Source organism: Melospiza georgiana, chromosome 4, assembly GCF_028018845.1.
Source record: "Melospiza georgiana isolate bMelGeo1 chromosome 4, bMelGeo1.pri, whole genome shotgun sequence".
Lineage (NCBI taxonomy): Eukaryota > Metazoa > Chordata > Aves > Passeriformes > Passerellidae > Melospiza > Melospiza georgiana.
This window is the reverse complement of record NC_080433.1, coordinates 3,003,966-3,018,258: the sequence shown is the minus strand read 5'-3', so window position 1 is coordinate 3,018,258 and position 14,293 is coordinate 3,003,966. Positions and strand designations below refer to the sequence as shown.

Here is a 14,293-nt window from a genome sequence, read left to right as displayed (position 1 = left end):
TGGCTGGACTGCAGTATAAAAAGGCTTCTAGGGCTGTGCTGTGGTTGGGAATGCTGGTTGGAGGCCAGCAGAAAGCTGGGAAGATGCCATGCAAAGAGCTTGAAGGATGATGAGCTCCATCACTTCACCCCAGCTGAGCTGTGTCACAGAGAGGCACAGCTGGCCCTGCACAAAGGGCAAACTCTAATTGCCAGGCAGAAATGCAATTAAGACCCCAGGAATGGCTGTTTCCTGCTCCCATTGCACCTGGGACCACTGCAGTGTGGAATTAAACTGTTTTCTTCCTCTGTTGTGAGGAACTCTCCCTCACATTTCCTCAGGTTTCTCCCCCACACCCCAGCCTGGTGTTCAGCCTTGTCGTGCATCCCACTGGCTCTCAGTTAATCTCCAGCCTGCCTGCATTTACTAATCCCAGGGCTTCCCCCATCTCAGCTCAGGCACCTACTCAGGTTTCCTCTCGAGGCTGCAGAGGAAGAAACTGGGCCAGCTGGAGCCAGCAGAAGGGACTACACGGCATAATCATGAATTAATGAATTTTCCCAGGTGCTCTCCACCCTAACACTTTCTGAGACATGAATCTCAGTGACTTTATCATCTCCTAGAAGCCATTGCGGCCCCAGTTGCAGTCTCAGGGAAGAAGGTTGTTTTGCTCTACCACCAGGTGTAGGCTGCTCCTCAGTGGCCAAAGAGACACAACTACAACCCTCGTGTCATGGACAAGACCAAAGTGAATGTCTAAAAACTGCTAATTTCCATCCATCCCGCTCATGCCATCTTCAGCCCCCATGGAAGGGGACTGGAGAGATGAAATGTCCACAATGAAAAACAAAGCCAATCTTAAACTCATCTTGAAACGTAACAGTTCCAGAATGACCAATTGCTACCATGACACTAAGGGCTTGTGGAGCATTTTCAGTGGCCAAAGAACCTCAGACACACAGTTGGGATGCAGCAGTAATGAGTTTTCCCATCTATTTCAAGATAAAAGTTCCAACTCACTTATAAATCCTGAGGTTTGTTGTTGGAACGTGGCCTGCTCAACTGAGAAAGCAAACTGCCAAAATCACATCCTAATCCATGCACTGGAAATTGTTCCCATTTGCCCTAGACCGCTGTCCCAAAATTTTCTCACAGCTCGCACGCTTTCCTTCCTGTCAGTGGATCAATAAATTGCTTAATTCATTTCCATTTTCTCTTTCTCCAAGCCCTGCAGTCAGACGAGTCCATTCAAGGAATATCAGACTAGACTCAGACAACCCCAATCCCAAATCCCAGTGCAGATCCATCCTCAAAGCTGGAAGAACAGCCCCTCTCCATGGGTGGGATTTCTCTCACCAAATATTCCGCGTACACATCCGAGTTCAACACTGCAGCATGATTCCAGAGCCAACAAAGAGAAAAAACACTTTCAGGATGTGATTTATGTGAGCTGCTCCCGACACTTTTGACATTGGGAGGAGGCATTTCATTGAGTGAAAGTTCCCATTTTTCTCCATTCATGACAAGGGGATCTAAGCTCCAAAAAAGCAGATGTTCAAAGTCAGGCCCAGTGTGTTCCCCTTCAAAGGTGGTTTCATCACTGGGAAGGTCTCACAATCCACAAGTGAAGCTGCCGTGATCTGAGGGAATCTGGCTCTTGAAGAAGAAAGCCTATGAGGCTGCAGTGTTATTGTGAGCTTTTAAAAGAAACACAAGAAAATATGCACATGCAGCCCACCTTTACTTCTTAATCCACCCAGTGGTTCTGGAGGAAGTGCATTTTATCTTCCTGAAGACTGACCATGAACCCACCAAAGAACAACAATCTGGCCATTTTTAAAGACTATTAATAATGAATTTGTCTTAAATTAGACTAAATGTTCTAAATGTTTTCTCCAATGAAGTCTTATTGGCCACCTGTAGGAGTTCAGGAGTTCTGAAGGAGTGTCTTTCCTGGTGCAAATAAAATTATCCCTCTAAGGATGAGATGAATCATGTCCTGACCTTCAGCTGCTGCATTTGACCATCTCTCCATTCATTATAAAGAGTTTGGTGCACTTTTCAGGCTGTGTTAGAAACCAGCAACCCTTCAGATGTGTTCCACATCTTCCCTGCAGACCTTCTCTGGCATAGCCACTCATGGATTTTTCTCACATCTCTTTCTTTTCCTTGGAAAAACTTGCCTCTGGGTTTTAGTCAATCTTCTTTTTAACCATCACCCAAACCTTTTATTTCCTTGCTATTTTTTTTTCAAACACTTAACTCTGTCATTGTGTAAAAGACAGCTCAAAATCAGAAAGCTCAAAAGAAGACAGATCAAAAGCATGTTGACATCAACGTGTGTCATTGCCACTGCTCCTTCACTTAGAAATAATCTCTGTGTTGCACCAGTTGATTCATTCCCACGGCTCCCACTCAGTTTATGCCACCTCACTTTGCAAGAAATGGTTTGTTCAACAATTTCCTCAAGGTCAGAGAGTAAATCTTTGGCAAAATCAGGAGGAGGAACTTCTAGAGATGATTTGATGCCTTAAGAAGGCTGAGCTAGAGCAGAGGCTGGGCAGAGCTCCAGAATAAAGCAGGGATTCATTCAAAGGATCTCCTCCATGGCTGCACCTTGGGCAGCAGCAGAGCTCAGCCAGGGCTGCACCCAAGATGAACCAAAACGGCCCCAAAATGCACGAGCGCTGCCGGGGTCTCTCCCTGGGATCAGCTCTGCTCCATTTGCACCTTGCAGTTCATTGTCCCATTGCAGCTTTAGCCCAGGCAGTCCCACCCTGCTTGTTTTTCTCTCTCCAGCCCACGGGGTTTGTGCTCCTGGGCTGAGATTTGGGGCATTTGTCCTTGGTGCCCAGCTGGAGCAGCAATTGTTTTGTCTCCCTGCTCTGTGCACAGAGCTCACCATCCCATAATGTGAAGCTCAGAACTGCACACTAAAGCAGCACAGAATGTGAAAAATATAAAAGCTAAAACATGAGGCATCAGTTTGTGTGAAATGTGGTCCCAGCCTAAGCAGCAGGGATGCTGTGCCATGCTGGAGGAGGCATTTTCCAGCCCTGGTTTCAGAAGCAAAGTCCATCCTTGAGCACCTCCATCATCTTCCCAGTTTCCCAGCAGTATCCCTCATTTCACCAGCATCAAAATTAAAAAACAATCCTTTTTTGATTGTTTTTAATCTTTGCTTCACTTAAACTGTCCAAAGCTGCAGGAGCATGGGAGTCTTCCCAACCAGTGCAGCCTGGCCAGATGCCATCATCCTGGATCCCCAGGGGTTGATTATTGCTCACCTGGCTTTGAGTTTTGTCTCCTCAGGATTGGCTTTGTCCGTCTCTGACTAACCATATGTTTAATCATATCCATGAAAATTACAGGGAACATTTATTGCCGTGCTCAAAAGCTTTGGTTTTCACACAGAGAAAATCTCTCACTTCATTATTGCTCTTCTTGGAGAGTCTTAATGTGCTTTGCAATGAATCGAGAGTCATGGTGTATTTGCATGGCTGGAGAGGATTATTGCCTCTATTTTCCAGATGACAAACTTTGGCACAGACAAGTTAAGTAGCCACTACAAGGGATCCCAGCAGCAGCCACAAACAAGACCCAAAGTGGTCATCATGAGCTCTGCTTCCTTCAAAGTTCCCAGAAAAACCTTTTTAAAGATCAAACTCTCTGAGTCTCATTGCACTGAAATAAATAAATAAATTAATATGTGACAGATACAGCTTTGGGAGGCACAAGAGAAGAACAGTTGTTCACAAGGAATGAGAAACACTGATGTCAGTTGTCAGCTTTTGTTGTTCCCACCCACAGCTTGGTACAACTCCAGGGTGTTTGCTGATATGATGTTTATCAAGCACCAGCATCAAAGAATTCAAATTATTGAGAGGAAAGTGAAAAAAAGGAGTAAATAAATAAACGGTGAGAGGAGGAGAAGCTCCCTCTGATGTAATCACCAGGTCCATTCTTCATCCAGGAAGGATTTGTAGGAGCACACTGAGTTTTATAGAACTCAAAATTCTGGAGTCCAGTCACACTACTGTCCACATGCTGTTTTTTTTGGGTTTCTTTCTCTCTTACATAAAGGCAAATTTTAGTCACCATCCTGTCAACAAAGTGATGGGGACTGTGCTGAATTTAACACTTTCATGTAGGAACATGTTACACGTGATCTCACATGAGAATTCAAGGTTGATACAGCCCATACAAAAACAGAAGAGAGGCAAACTCTCCTACTGGGGTTTCATCATGAAAGGTGTCTCACTGCCCACAAAGACCTCCAGGTCACTGTTCCACTGTTGTACCTCTCCAAGCCACCCTTGATGAGAATATTATATGAAGAAGGGGTCTTGATCTTTCTGGGAACTCAAGCAGTGATGCAAACCCCTTAGAGCCCTCTGCCAGCTCTCCAGCTCTGCTGTGCCCTCTCAAACCACCCAGGGAGAAGGGGCTGGGGGTCAGGCATCACTTACCATCACCTTGTGCCTCCCAATGAGGTTTGGGGACTCGCAGAGGAGCTGCACGTCTGACACGGTCACCGCGCAGGGCTTCTCCCCCACCAGCACGGTGTAGTTCAGCCTGGCATTGCCTCCTGCCACCGGTGGGATCAGATTCCTGCCCTACACAGAGAGAGGAACATCACACCCCAAAAATAACCAAATAAACACCAGGAAAGAGTTTTCTTTCCCCCTCTGGTTCATTCTTGGGATGCAAGTGTTGATATTGCATTTGACGGGATCACTGACACTGCTCCAGGCCAGGTTGGATGGATGGGGCTTGGAGCAGCCTGATCTAATGGAAAGTGTCCCTGCCCATGGCAGGGGGTTGGAATGAGATGGCCTTTAAGGTCCCTTCCAAGGTAAATATGATTCCATTATGACATTTGTAGCTCGCCATTTGCTCACACAGAGAGGAAAAGCCAATTTAGGAACTCACGCAGAGAACAGCATGAGTGGTCACAGACTCAAAGCATCACAACAGCCTGTCCTGCTCCGCCCTCTCTGCAGCTGAGTGGGAAATGCTCCATCTAAGTCCTGCACAATAAAGCCCTCACTAAACCTAGGCAGGTAAGCAAGTCAGACCCCTTTCCAAACGTGCAAAATGCATCTGCAGGTAAAATAACCTCTTTGCATATTCACAGTGTAAAAATAGTGATACAGAAATGCTGCATCATAAAATTCCTTCTCTGTACTGCTGTGAAGTTTACAGAAATTTCAAGGGACTGATTTGGGTTAAAACAAAGGGAAGAGGAAGATCTTGAATGAACAAGAAATGAAACAGAGTTGAGTATTTCACTATCAGCCACATTGCAAGGGTAGAAGATGTTCTCTGGTGAACAGCAGTGGGTGCAAATTTAGGCTGCACCCAGGGGTTTATAATTTTTAGTTATGATTGTGGGCAGTGCTTAGTGTTTGCTGATGGTGACTCTGATATGGTTGGAATGGAGGAATAGAGGAAGTTTCTGGGGTGGAATCAGGATGATTTATGGGGGTGCAGGCAGGCACAGAGAGGCAAGAGGCAGAATTTCAGTCCAGTCCTTGGTGCCCATCTCACCTTCAGGATGATGGGACTTCCAGGCTTCAGCTCCAGGATTCCTGAGGGATTGAAAACCTCAAAGATGGGGTTGGGGTAGTAGGTGAAGTTGGTTTTGTTGAGGATCAGCAGGGACTGCACATTGTCAAGGATGAAGCCAAACTCCTCCGGGCGCTCGGCGAGCTCAGACTGGTGATTGGGGTCCACAGCCAGAGCTGGGGCCTGGCAGGTCATCTCTGTGCTGTTCTGCACCTCACAGTTCTGGGGAAAGAGAAACCCAAAATGTTTATGGGAAATAGGGACCCTGGAAGTGATCTCTGTGCTGTTCTGTACCTCACAGTTCTGGGGAAAGAGAAACCAAAACCACTGAATGCTTATGGGAATAGGTACCCTCGCAGGTCATCTCTGTGCTGCACCTCACAGTTCTGGGGAAAGAGAAACCCAAAATGTTTATGGGAAATAGGCACCCTGGCAGGTGATCTCTGTGCTGCACCTCACAGTTCTGGGGAAAGAGACACAAAATATTAATGGGAATAGGGACCCTGGCAGGTCGTCTCTGTGCTGTTCTGCCCCTCACAGTTCTGGGGGAAAAAGAGACCCAAAACAAGGAGTGCTTATGGGAATAGGGACCTTGGCAGGTCATCTCTGTTCTGCACCTCACAGTTCTGGGGAAGGAGATCCAACACAAGGAGTGTTTATGGGAAATGCCCCCACCCTTCCTGGTGGGCAGGTGGCTCTCAGGGAGAGGGAGGAGCAGACTCCCGTGGGTTATTCCTATCTTATTTCCCACCACACAATCAAGGTTAGGAAAGCCTGTGGAGCAGTTTGCACTTCGACAGGGCCTCCTGTGCCTCTTGAGAGAGCTCAGACTCTGTTGCCAGCGTCAGAATCTTCCCCTGACTTTGTTTCCTTCTGGAAACAGAAGATTCTTCCCTTATTTTTTGCACAGCACAGATTAGTCAAAACCTTGCTACCACCTTGCAATCAGGTCTCTCACTCTGGTTGTTTTTCCCAAAGTGTTTGTGCAGTGCATGCTCAGTTGTGCTCAGTTTGGATATCAGGTTACCTGAAATGAATCCCAGCAAGCTGGAGAAGCAAAAACAAAAGGTGAAGGTCTCAGAAGACCCTGAAATTTGGTTCCAGCCCTGCCAAAAACCTTCTTTTTTGTGTGTGTCTCCTTCAGGGATGGGGTAATACTTATGGAAACAAACCATGCCCTCTTTTTTGGGCTGCGATAGGAGATTTCAAACTGCAGATGAGTCAGCCAGGCCCTGTCCCCAGTGTGGCATGTCCCCTCCTACTGGAATATTACCAATATTCCAGCTCTGCAGTCATACTCACATTGACATGCTCCTTTCCACCGTGCTTTGCTCGGATCTGGGGGTTTTGGATGAGGTCCAGGTGAGTTCCCCACACAGCAATGGGAGTGTTGCCACTGGAGAATAAGAAATGGAATTAAAGAAGAAACCCAGTTGAGGGATGTCAGAGCTCATCACACCAGGAATGGGTGACCTGTGTTCCTAAATGTTGGTGGCAAAGTGTCTGAGCACATCTCATAGTCCCATAGAGAGGGAAGGAAGAACAACACAAAAAGTTTTCATTCATTCATAAGGGGAGAAATAAGTTGTTGGGAAGGATGAAATTTTGACAAGAAAGTCTCACAGATATTTATGCTTAGCAGAAAGATTTTTGAATGTAGAATCTGAAGAAGGAATAAAAATGAAAGCAAGTTTTGATATAGAAGAAAAGAATTGCTGAGCCAGTCCTACTGGATAACCAAGGAGGCAAAGGGTGTGTGAGTTAGAAGGGGTTTTATGGCTTAGAGCAAAGGATAAACCCACCCCAAACAAGAAGATGTTTTTACCCAGCACAAAGAGAGCACAGGCAAACAAGGCAGCAAATGGTGCAAGTAGAAAAAAGATCTCAGAATTTTCCACTGCAAGAAAACTGAAAAACAACTTCTAGCTTAAACTGTAATGCACTAACTTTGAGTGATTGGAGAACAGTAACATGAATATGGTAATTACAGCAGTTATGATGGGCTATAGATAACAGTTCAGGTATAGATTGGTTCTTCTGTATGAAGATGCTCAACAAAGAAAAGTCTATAATGCATTGTGACCAAACCCAAAGGGGCTCCAGGCCTGCCTGCAACTGGAGCTGACAGCTGTGGGCACAGCTCTGTCACCCACCCTGGGCTGCTGTGACACCTTGGATGCAATAAACTGCATTTTGGATACAATAAACTGCATTTTGAATACAATAAACTGCATTTTGCTGAAACTGCCATGTCAGGCAGCCTCTGGGTATGGATGCAGGGCTGGTACAGCAGGAGGTGGGGGCAGAGTGAGCCAGGGCTGAAAGGAGAAGAGATGACCAAGAAAGCAAAACCTTCACCTGTCAGGGCTCCCACAGCCAGGACAGGAGGAGGATTTGCCATCAGCACACAGCCCCATCTCTGATGGTTTCCCAGGGTGGACAGTGCTCTCAGCAGTTTCAGCACTTGCCTCTATAACTCCCTTTGGAAACTGTCCAGGATGCAGTTTATTTCCTGCTGGGAAAGGGAGGCCACGCGGAAATCAATGGGGTTGTGAGAAGAAAGCTCAGAATCCCTTTCCCGCCCCCAGGTAAAGCTGCACGTACAGGAAAGGTGAGGCATGTGCATTATAAATGAGAAAACACCAGAGAATAAACACCCTGGGAGGCAGAAGGCAGCAATCTCCCCTGTTTCTGACCTTTGTTTTCAGTGCTCCTGATTGATCTTCCATTATTAACACAGGAGAGCTGCCAGGTTTGGGTGAGCTCTGCTCCAGCCCCTCCAGTGGCGCCCACACTGATGAACCAAACACTTTTGGGGTTTATCCAGAGAGAATTGGCACAACCACATCTCTCAGCAGATGTTGGGGGACACTTTCCTGGGAGGCTCCTTGTGGTCTTTCCCTCAAGGGCCGGACTGGTCCATGCTTAGGGCAATATTTGACCTTGAGTTTTGCAGAGTATCTCAAGTTTTTTCTCTCTGAAATATCAGCTATAATGGGAAATTTTACTGTGCAAACCCACATATTGCGGTTTCTATAAGATCTGGATGAGTTTTTCTGAATGCACAAGGGATCCTGATGAAGTCACATGTCTTACAAAAGACCTTCCCTGCTTTACAGAAAAAAAATATCCCCTCTCCAAAATTCAGCTTCCATGTAAAGATTCCTGACATCATCCTGGGAGAATTCTTCAGAACCCAGAAGTGTATAAACCAAATTGCTCTGGGTCTTCTGAATATTGGCTGTGAGCCTTTATGTTAATAATAAAAATATAATTTTATTGCTATTATTGTATAATTTATTAATAATATAATTACTACCATAAATAATATATATTATATATATAATATATATAATATATAATATATATTATATATATATTATATATTATATATATTATATATATTTTATATAGTACATATGGTATATATATTACATATATTTTATATATATATATCGTATATATTATAATTAATCTCCGCTGATTCAAACTAGAAGGGATTTTATATCTTTACTTGGCTGAAAGTTTTATGTGTTCCACAAAACTCCAATGTGTGAACACACCTACAGGTACATGTGTCTATATACAGACAAATCCTTTTATTTAATCAACCAAATCTGTGCACACAGCTTTAAACCCACGAGTTAAATATCCTCTGTTTGGGTTGGAATCTGAGCTTGCAGGCTCAGACCACAGCTAATAAACACAGACACAGCACCCGACCAGAGAGAGGGAAAGAAAAAATGGAAAGCACTTTTTTGTTTGCTGAAGACTTAAAATCGCCCCCAAACCCTCTCTGGCTTGAAAATAAAGGAAATAAAACTGTTTCTTGCCTTGAAAATCACTGGCCATTGGCATCTGGATGCTGAGCCAGGTGGGAGCAGAGCCTGGAGACCTGCTGCTGCCCAGCAAAATAACAGAGGTGCCAAAAGCCCTCAGAATTTAACAGTTTATTGCCCCAAAAGACCCTGAGTATCATTTTATGCCTTCAGACTCAGGTAATTGCTGGATGTAACTCAAATCAAACCCACATCAAAAGTAGTAATGGAGGTCATAAAATTTTATTTACTTGCCAACCCAGCGTGACTTTTTTTTTTTGGCTATGGAAATAAATTAGCAGTAATATTTTCTTTATTGTTTTGAAAAATAAAGGTTTTAAGCCAGGCTTGCTGCATTCCTTCACTGGTTTTGCAAAGCTGGTTTAGTGGCAATCATCTCTCCCTGGGAACAGCTCAGCCCCACAGTTATAGCACCTAAAACTGTCCCTGACACCACAAATCCCCATGATAATCCTGGATATTCCGTCTTCTCTCTCGAGGGTTGTGCACCTTTGGAAGGACTCAAAAGTGCTTAAGAAGGAGGATGAAATTGGACAGGTCTGGTTAAAAAATGCTCAAGTTGATGCTTCCTGATTTCAGATGAAGAAAGCAAAGGGGAGAGATTGTACCCCAAAATGCTCCATCCCTGGAAATGCTCAAATAATCCCTGGAAGTGTTCAAAAGCTGTGTGGATGTGTCAGCTGGGGACACATTTTGGTGGTGAGCATGTCAGTGCTGGGTAAAGAATTGGAGACAATTATCCTAGAGGTCTTTTCCAGCCTTAATAATTCCATGAGTGATGAGACATGTGCAAGTCCAAGCCATCCATCCCAGCAGCAACATACCCCACAAATAACCTAGTACTCCCTAAACAAACATCTCACCCTTATTTCCATTTTTATGGGATTTAGGATTTGGGATGGGAGACCCCATCCATCCCAGCAGCTACACACCCCACAAATAACCCAGTACGCCTAAACAAGCACCTCACCCCTATTTCCATTTCTGGGGGATTTGGGATGGAAGATCCCATCAATCCTAGCAGCTACACACTCCACAAATAACCCAGTACCCCTAAACAAGCACCTCACCCTTATTTCAATTTTTTTTTGGTTTTGGGATGGGAGATCCCATCCATCCTAGCAGCTATACACCCCACAAATAACCCAGTACCCCCTAAATAAACATCTCACCCTTATTTCCATTTTTGGGGGATTTGGTATGGGAGATCCCATCCATCCCAGCAGCTACACACCCCACAAATAACCCAGTACACCCTAAACAAGCACCACACCCTTATTTCCATTTTTTCTGGGATTTGGGATGGAAGATCCCATCAATCCTAGCAGCTACACACCCCACAAATAACCCAGTACACCCTAAACAAGCACCTCACCCTTATTTCCATTTTTTCTGGGATTCGGGATGGAAGATCCCATCAATCCTAGCAGCTACACACTCCACAAATAACCTAGTCCCCCTAAACAAGCACCTCACCCTTATTTCCATTTTTTTTTTGGTTTTGGGATGGGAGATCCCATCCATCCTAGCAGCTACATACCCCACAAATAACCCAGTACCCCCTAAATAAACACCTCACCCTTATTTCCATTTTTTATGGGATTTGGGATGGGAGATCCCACCCATCCAGCCATGGGACACAGAGTCCCTGCACCTGCAGGCTGGGCAAAGCTGTGCTGACACACCTGAGGCCAGAGAGGAAGAGGAAGGTCCCTGTGCTGCAGCTTTCCAGGGGATTTTCAGGAATTCACTCTCCTAGGCTGTCAATCTTGCACCTTTTTTTAAGCAGCACTGAACTGGCTTTCTAAGGGAGTAAAGTGATTTCTCATTTCACTGATAACCTGGACTCTGACTGGAAATAAAAGCCCCGAATGGAAAATCCTGACATTAAAGCTTCAAGCCCAACGTGCAAAGACTCAATCCGGCTAAATCAGTAAATTCCCTCACGGTAATTAAAGGCACTAATTGATTTGTGAAAACATCTTTGGGATGGGAGCTGAAGTGGGGGGATTTACAAGCCCTGCTCCTAATCCCCAGGGACTCCAATCAGTCCAGTTTGACAGGGAAGCAGAGAGCTGCCTGGACGAATGAGGGGAGACTTAAGATTTCTTATTTTGTATCTTTTCAAGGAAATACCAGTGCATTTAATGACCAATTTCTCCCTTCCTGAGGCCATTCCTCCAGGCTTCTGAGAGTTTGGGCATCACTTTGATGCTTTCCACAACCAGGGCAAACGCTGCTCTCAGGCACCTTCATGTGAACCCTGTGAATCCACCAAAGCAGCATCAGGGGGGTGAGGAGAAAAATGGGATCCCTAATGAGGAGAAAGGCTCTTGGATGGGGCAGGGAGCAGGGCTCCCTTTGTGTTTCATCTCAGGACAGAGCCCTGGGGCTTCCAGGCACCATGGCCAAGGAGGCAGAGCTTAGTCCTGAGGCATCAAGGCCATGAAGGCTGTGGGAAATGTAGACATTTCAATTCCATTAAAGCAGCATGAAATACAGGAATTTCAAATCCATGAGGGCTGGAGGAAATGTAGAAATTTCAAGTTCATGAAATCTGTGGGAAATATAGGAATTTCAAATCCATGAGGGCTGGGGGAAATGTGGGAATTTCAAGTCCATGAGGGCTATGAAAAATGTAAAATTTCAAGTCCATGAAGGCTGTGGGAATTGTAGGAATTTCAAGTCAATGAGAGTTATAAAAAATGTAGAAATTTCAAGTCCATGAAGGCTGTAGGAAATACAGGAATTTCAAGTCCATACAGGGTGTGGGAAAGGCAGGAATTGCAGCTTACAAACTGTGAGAGAATGAAATGGTTCTTGGCTTAAATATTGATAAAATCATGGAAAGCAGTCCCACCCTGCTTGTTTTTCTCTCTCCAGCCCACGGGGTTTGTGCTCCTGGGCTGAGATTTGGGGCATTTGTCCTTGGTGCCCAGCTGGAGCAGGAATTGTTTTGTCTCCCTGCTCTGTGCACAGAGCTCACCATCCCATAATGTGAAGCCCGGACCCACACATACTAAAGCAGCTCAGAATGTGAAAAATATAAAAGCTAAACTCTGATGGAGTGAGCTGGGCTGGTGCAAAAGGCAGCTATGTTGACTTAGAAGGTGTAAAAAAACTCATGATCCACCACGTTCCATCATCCAGGTGTCCCTGATCCACAGCTTTCCATCATCCAGTGGGAAACTCCCTGCTGGGTGTTCCCACCTGAGTATAAACCCAAGAGAGGTTGTGTTCTGGGGATTTTCTTTGGGATGCCCCTTGTCCTCTGATGGATCCAGTCTGTGACCATCACTTCAACTGACAGACATCAAAAATTGCAATGACCACGTTCTGTGGAGTCTATGATGAGGTGCAATCTTTCTACTCTCATCCTTTCCTTTTCTTCCTTATGCTTTTTCTTATGTGATATTTTTAGGCTTTTGTATTTTCATATTGCTGGAGATAATAACAACCAGAATGGCTTTGTAGCTGCTTTCCCTTAAAACCAAATTGTTATAAAATAAACCTATATATATATAAATATAATATATATATTTACATACATATATATCTATATATGTATCTATATATCTATACATATATGTATATATATTTTTTTACATATCTATTATATTATACAAACTCTAATCATTCAGTGTCATTTCACTCTAATCCACCCTGAGGGATCTATTGGCTCTGGAAAGTATAACTGCACAAATTCTTGGTGGACACAATGCTTGGAATTCAGTTTTCTACACCAAGGGCCAAAGTTATCAGGGCAGTGCTCCTTTAAAAAGCCATGGGAGTTGGGAGAAGGGCTTTCCTGGGATTCTCACCTGAAGATGCTCCACTCAGGCTCGATCCTCAGGATGGTGGGATCCTCTACATATTCATAGTGCAGCTCCTGGTGGATCTTGGCCTTGTCCACTCTCACAGACACCTTCACCTTCTCAAAGCCTTCATAGGAGGCCGTGGTGTTACAGACAATGTGCTTGGTGGATCTCCTGGGAGGAGGAGAAAGTAAAAGTGAACCAGCAGCAAAATGGTGCCAAAAAGAGCCCAGATATTTATTCTCATGTCCTGTGGCCCAAACCTGTGCACTGAAGAGGTGGAACTCAGTGTGTTCCTGTAGCAGTCTCTGGGGAAGTGGCACTGCCTTTTCACTGGGTTAAACAAAACCACAAGAGCCCTCATCTCTCAGGACTCAGAGTAAAATCTGAACCCCAAGGGCAGTCCAAAGCAGGCCTCTCTGCAGAAGTATTTCTCTGTGATTAAACATTTGATGGATGTTTCCTTCCTGCCTGCAGACATGTGCAGCAGCAGCTCGTAAAAGGGGTGTTTGCACCTCAGCTTTGCAGCCTGGGATCATAAAGTTTGCTTTGCATTAGGACTGTAAGTCTTGTTTTAAGTGCAGTTTGCAGCATGCCTGGGACCTCTGGAAGTGCTAATACAGTGGGAAGCATTTTACAATTAAAGAGGATTCTGAATAAACCTTTCCTTTTTGGCAGGGCTCAAACCCAGCTCCAGGTCTGTGTTTCTTTCAAAATGAGTCAAAAATCCGGGCACTAAACATTCTCAGACTTCCCAGTCCTGTGATTTGTGATGCAAATCACAAAGCCTCACCTTATGCCCCTAAAATGGGAGTGTAAGGCACCTCCAATGACTGCACCCTCCAGGTGCCCTCTGAATTCCCCCAAAAGACAGTGCTCAATCCCTCCTAAAATTCCCCAGCCTTCAGTGAGCATCTCCAAGCAGCTGTGGCTCCCACTTGGCATTTCAAATCACAGCCTGTGACTTCACCCTGCTGAATTTTGGATGCTGGATCGCTCCACAGCCATGACAGGCTGCTAAAGAGGATCCCCACAGCCAGGAGAGGGAAGGGCATTGCCCCAGGGCAGTGCTCCCAGGTCTCCTGTGAATGA

General features: G+C 45.1%; 1 protein-coding gene across 1 annotated transcript in view; it reads right to left on the bottom strand.

Annotated features, from left to right (window-relative positions):
• Positions 1-14,293, bottom strand: part of PLXNA4 (plexin A4) — a 510,488-nt gene that overhangs the window by 58,309 nt on the left and 437,886 nt on the right. Inside the window, exons 16-19 of the mRNA XM_058021923.1 lie at positions 13,208-13,375; positions 6,850-6,943; positions 5,530-5,769; positions 4,449-4,595 (exon numbers count right to left, since the gene is read on the bottom strand). Coding sequence (XP_057877906.1) covers positions 4,449-4,595; positions 5,530-5,769; positions 6,850-6,943; positions 13,208-13,375 — 649 coding nt within the window. The remainder of the gene's footprint in view (positions 1-4,448; positions 4,596-5,529; positions 5,770-6,849; positions 6,944-13,207; positions 13,376-14,293) is intronic.